This window comes from Procambarus clarkii, chromosome 63, assembly GCF_040958095.1.
Source record: "Procambarus clarkii isolate CNS0578487 chromosome 63, FALCON_Pclarkii_2.0, whole genome shotgun sequence".
Classification (NCBI taxonomy): domain Eukaryota; kingdom Metazoa; phylum Arthropoda; class Malacostraca; order Decapoda; family Cambaridae; genus Procambarus; species Procambarus clarkii.
This window is the reverse complement of record NC_091212.1, coordinates 26,373,708-26,378,888: the sequence shown is the minus strand read 5'-3', so window position 1 is coordinate 26,378,888 and position 5,181 is coordinate 26,373,708. Positions and strand designations below refer to the sequence as shown.

General features: G+C 57.6%; 2 protein-coding genes across 2 annotated transcripts in view; one reads left to right on the top strand and one right to left on the bottom strand.

The window, feature by feature from the left end:
• Window positions 1–1,924: 1,924 nt before the first annotated feature.
• On the bottom strand, window positions 1,925–4,153 carry LOC123769595 (serine-rich adhesin for platelets-like). The gene is made up of 2 exons (XM_045760836.2): window positions 4,108–4,153; window positions 1,925–3,795 (listed from the first exon to the last, which is right to left on the bottom strand). Exons 1-2 carry the CDS (start codon window positions 4,151–4,153, stop codon window positions 1,925–1,927), a joined length of 1,917 nt encoding a protein of 638 aa, XP_045616792.2.
• A 16-nt stretch (window positions 4,154–4,169) lies between these two features.
• Window positions 4,170–5,181, top strand: part of LOC123769597 (mucin-2-like) — a 22,410-nt gene continuing 21,398 nt past the window's right edge. The window contains exon 1 of the mRNA XM_069308933.1: window positions 4,170–5,181. This exon is cut by the window's right edge and continues 1,460 nt beyond it. Coding sequence (XP_069165034.1) covers window positions 4,170–5,181 — 1,012 coding nt within the window.

Genomic DNA, 5,181 nt, shown 5'->3' with positions numbered 1-5,181 from the left:
AACCTCTGAAGGTGGTGAGGATGAAAACAATGTTATAACCCCTGATCACGGCTTGTGTGTGTAATTGTGGCTGCTGCAGAATTTTAACTACATGTATGCTACTGTGAGAATTTGTTCGTGTGATTTAATTGACCTTGAGCATGTTGGTCGTCAAGGTCCTCCAGCAGCGATCCACTACAGTGGCTTAAGGGCTCTTCCAAACAAAAATGGTTAGGAATCACTGCTCAAGGGAGTGGTGGACATTGATGAAGATTAGGCCACTCAAGAGGTGGCACGGGCATGAATAACCCGTGAAGTGGCGGCCAGAGTTACCCTTACCATCACTCCACTTGGAGCCATATGTAATGACTGGTGTCTTGCCTATGTTATATAAATGTACTCGAATGCACATTAATTATCCCTAAATTCATGACGAAGGGAAGATCACACGTTTCTCATCAGTTGCTGTAGTGTTAACTTGATAGTATTTGTTAAATGTTGGTTAACACGTTAAGCTTATTACAGTCCTGTCCTGGACCAGTTGGTGTTCTTCGGGCACCAGTTAAAGTTTGTTCTTTGAACCTGTCTTTCCTCCGTGGCAAACAGCCAACTTATTTCTGTATACTGAGATATAAAGCCAAACTCCATTTAAAAGCCCAACCACTTGGGCTGGGCGGTAAAGCGACGATCTCGCTTCATGCAGGTCGACGCTCAGTCCCCGACTCTCCAAGTGGCTGGGCACCATTCCTTCCTCCCCTCCCGTCCCATCCCAAATCCTTATCCCGACCCCTTCCCAGTGTTACATTGTCGTCATGGCTTGGCGCTTTCTTCTGACAGTTCCCTTCCCTTCCATTTAATTAATTATAACCAGGAATTAATTAAGGTAGCATCAAGCCTCCTCAGTCAACCCTCAAATTAACCTATTGGATAATTACTTATGATCCCTTAATGCAGGTCCATCTATCGACTTTTTAACATACAAGAGTTGTTACATTCTTGTACAGCCACTAACACGCGCAGCGTTTCGGGCAGGTCATTAATCCTAATTTTTCCCCGGAATACGATCTGTTAAATCGTTTAACCACCAGGTTACCCATGCACTGCTGGGTGAACAGAGGCCAGTTAAGGACTGGCGCCCAGTCACTCCTCCACCGGCCAGGATACGAATCCAGGCCAAAGCGGTCGCGAAGCGCGAGGCGAGTGCTGCACTACATCACCACATCATCGCGGCGCATCATGACAAAAGTAATCTCAAGGAAAGTGACAATGTTATGGTGTTGATCATCACGCCTATTGTAAAACTCTCCCTCAAGACCAGTCTAGCATCGAGAGGTGAGGCTTCTTGCTAAAGGTTGGCCTTTGCTCAAGCACCCTTTTCATATCTAAGCACCAAGAACCAGCCTGTTGGACCAAGCTCTCGCAAGTCAAGCTTGGCCCAGCTGGCCGCGCAGAACTCCCAGAACCTCATCCAGGTACAATCCAGGCACTAGAATTACATCTGGCACAACCAAAAATGGAATGTAGTGAGGTTCTGCCAGCAGCAGGCATACTTTATGTTCACCAAAAGCTTACATAATACTGTTATGGAGATGATAAGAGCCATACAAGAGAGGTATACAAGTCGTGGACGCCACGCATCACTTACCACCCATAAATAACACAAGCTGACGAACCATTGTTCAGAATGAACGCTCACTCTCAGCCCCCCGCTTCCTCCTAATCTGTCAAAGTTAGGGGGACACCGCAAAATTAATGAAACTAAACTGTGAACTGCTTCTCGCCCGCATAAAACAAAGTTCGTCTGAGCTTCATAATCGATGTTTGAGCTCGAGGCGGCAATTTCCATTCCCGGGGGCAACTAATTTAGGGCAAAACACAGATTTTTCTTTCACCTACTCTTGTTAGTGAGGCATTGTGGCGAGATGGCTGCCACGGACCAGCGCAACTATGGCGGACGGGACAGGCAGGTGGGTAGGTCGCCGGACAGGGAGGTGGATAGGTCGCCGGACAGGGAGGTGGGTAGGTCGCCGGACAGGGAGGTGGGTAGGTCGCCGGACAGGGAGGTGGGTAGGTCGCCGGACAGGGAGGTGGGTAGGTCGCCGGACAGGGAGGTGGGTAGGTCGCCGGACAGGCAGGTGGGTAGGTCGCCGGACAGGCAGGTGTGTAGGACGCCGGACAGGGAGGTGGATAGGTCGCCGGACAGGGAGGTGGGTAGGTCGCCGGACAGGGAGGTGGGTAGGTCGCCGGACAGGCAGGTGGATAGGTCGCCGGACAGGCAGGTGGATAGGTCGCCGGACAGGGAGGTGGATAGGTCGCCGGACAGGGAGGTGGGTAGGTCGCCGGACAGGCAGGTGGATAGGTCGCCGGACAGGCAGGTGGATAGGTCGCCGGACAGGGAGGTGGATAGGTCGCCGGACAGGGAGGTGGGTAGGTCGCCGGACAGGCAGGTGGGTAGGTCGCCGGACAGGGAGATGGGTAGGTCGCCGGACAGGGAGATGGGTAGGTCGCCGGACAGGGAGGTGGATAGGTCGCCGGACAGGGAGGTGGGTAGGTCGCCGGACAGGGAGGTGGGTAGGTCGCCGGACAGGGAGGTGGGTAGGTCGCCGGACAGGGAGGTGGGTAGGTCGCCGGACAGGGAGGTGGATAGGTCGCCGGACAGGGAGGTGGGTAGGTCGCCGGACAGGGAGGTGGATAGGTCGCCGGACAGGGAGGTGAGTAGGACGCCGGACAGGGAGGTGGATAGGTCGCCGGACAGGGAGGTGAGTAGGACGCCGGACAGGGAGGTGGATAGGTCGCCGGACAGGGAGGTGAGTAGGACGCCGGACAGGGAGGTGGATAGGTCGCCGGACAGGGAGGTGAGTAGGACGCCGGACAGGGAGGTGGATAGGTCGCCGGACAGGGAGGTGAGTAGGACGCCGGACAGGGAGGTGGATAGGTCGCCGGACAGGGAGGTGAGTAGGACGCCGGACAGGGAGGTGGATAGGTCGCCGGACAGGGAGGTGAGTAGGACGCCGGACAGGGAGGTGGATAGGTCGCCGGACAGGGAGGTGAGTAGGACGCCGGACAGGGAGGTGGGTAGGTCGCCGGACAGGGAGGTGAGTAGGACGCCGGACAGGGAGGTGGGTAGGTCGCCGGACAGGGAGGTGAGTAGGACGCCGGACAGGGAGGTGGGTAGGTCGCCGGACAGGGAGGTGAGTAGGACGCCGGACAGGGAGGTGGATAGGTCGCCGGACAGGGAGGTGAGTAGGACGCCGGACAGGGAGGTGGATAGGACGCCGGACAGGGAGGTGGGTAGGACGCCGGACAGGGAGGTGGATAGGTCGCCGGACAGGGAGGTGGATAGGTCGCCGGACAGGGAGGTGGATAGGTCGCCGGACAGGGAGGTGGATAGGTCGCCGGACAGGCAGGTGGGTAGGTCGCCGGACAGGGAGGTGGATAGGTCGCCGGACAGGGAGGTGGATAGGTCGCCGGACAGGGAGGTGGATAGGTCGCCGGACAGGCAGGTGGGTAGGTCGTCGGACAGGCAGGTGGGTAGGTCGTCGGACAGGGAGGTGGATAGGTCGCCGGACAGGGAGGTGGATAGGTCGCCGGACAGGGAGGTGGATAGGTCGCCGGACAGGGAGGTGAGTAGGTCGCCGGACAGGGAGGTGGATAGGTCGCCGGACAGGGAGGTGGATAGGTCGCCGGACAGGGAGGTGGATAGGTCGCCGGACAGGGAGGTGAGTAGGTCGCCGGACAGGGAGGTGGATAGGTCGCCGGACAGGGAGGTGAGTAGGTCGCCGGACAGGGAGGTGGGGTCCAGACGACACCACAAGACTTACTCTTCATTCCACATTTCCAAAAAGTTAATTTTCAATATACCTCTTCTATTCCATTCACGTGGGCTGTAGGAGACTCGAACCATGGACCCCACGCGTTTGAGGCCAAAGCTCTATCGACAGGGCTATGAATAGTCATAATAAGAAACACTTATTTCCACGTTAGAGTGAATGACAATTTATATACCTCTTCTTGATATATAAGATTAAACTGTAATGTCAACCCTGACCTTCCCTCTCTATCTTCTTTAATCCACACAAAAAAGGACCCATTTTTATTACTTTACTTGGAGCTCGACTGACCACTTACTGCACTTTTCTTCAATTTTGGTCATGCCGTCCAGCAGTCCTTCCATCGTGTTGACCCTCGGAATGTTAGGTACCTTTCCGGCTGCTAATATTGGCTCCAGCAGTCTCACTATATATGTGATGTCTACGGACGGTAAGTCCCTCGGCTGGAAAGGTAAGAACAGAGGAAAGGCGACCTGCCAGAGCCCTCACCGACCTGCCAGAGCCCTCACCGACCTGCCAGAACCCTCACCGACCTGCCAGAGCCCTCACCGACCTGTCAGAGCCCTCACCGACCTGCCAGAGCCCTCACCGACCTGCCAGAACCCCCACCGACCTGCCAGAGCCCCACCGACCTGCCAGAGCCCTCACCGACCTGCCAGAACCCCCACCGACCTGCCAGAACCCCCACCGACCTGCCAGAGCCCCCACCGACCTGCCAGAGCCCCACCGACCTGCCAGAGCCCTCACCGACCTGCCAGAGCCCTTACCGACCTGCCAGAACCCCCACCGACCTGCCAGAGCCCTTACCGACCTGCCAGAACCCCCACCGACCTGCCAGAGCCCCCACCGACCTGCCAGAGCCCTCACCGACCTGCCAGAGCCCTTACCGACCTGCCAGAACCCCCACCGACCTGCCAGAGCCCTTACCGACCTTCCAGAACCCCCACCGACCTGCCAGAGCCCTTACCGACCTGCCAGAACCCCCACCGACCTGCCAGAGCCCTTACCGACCTGCCAGAGCCCTCACCGACCTGCCAGAGCCCTTACCGACCTGCCAGAACCCCCACCGACCTGCCAGAGCCCTTACCGACCTGCCAGAACCCCCACCGACCTGCCAGAGCCCTTACCGACCTGCCAGAGCCCTTACCGACCTGCCAGAGCCCCCACCGACCTGCCAGAGCCCTTACCGACCTGCCAGAGCCCCCACCGACCTGCCAGAGCCCTTACCGACCTGCCAGAACCCCCACCGACCTGCCAGAGCCCTTACCGACCTGCCAGAGCCCTCACCGACCTGCCAGAGCCCTTACCGACCTGCCAGAGCCCTTACCGACCTGCCAGAGCCCCCACCGACCTGCCAGAACCCTCACCGACC

Bases quoted from the DNA above. Each gene is read 5' to 3' on its own strand.
- LOC123769595 (XM_045760836.2), bottom strand. From the start codon at position 4,153: ATGGAAGGACTGCTGGACGGCATGACCAAAATTGAAGAAAAGTGCA. The intron at 3,796-4,107 runs GTAAGTGGTCAG...ATGAAGAGTAAG, and splicing joins CAAAATTGAAGAAAAGTGCA to TCTTGTGGTGTCGTCTGGAC.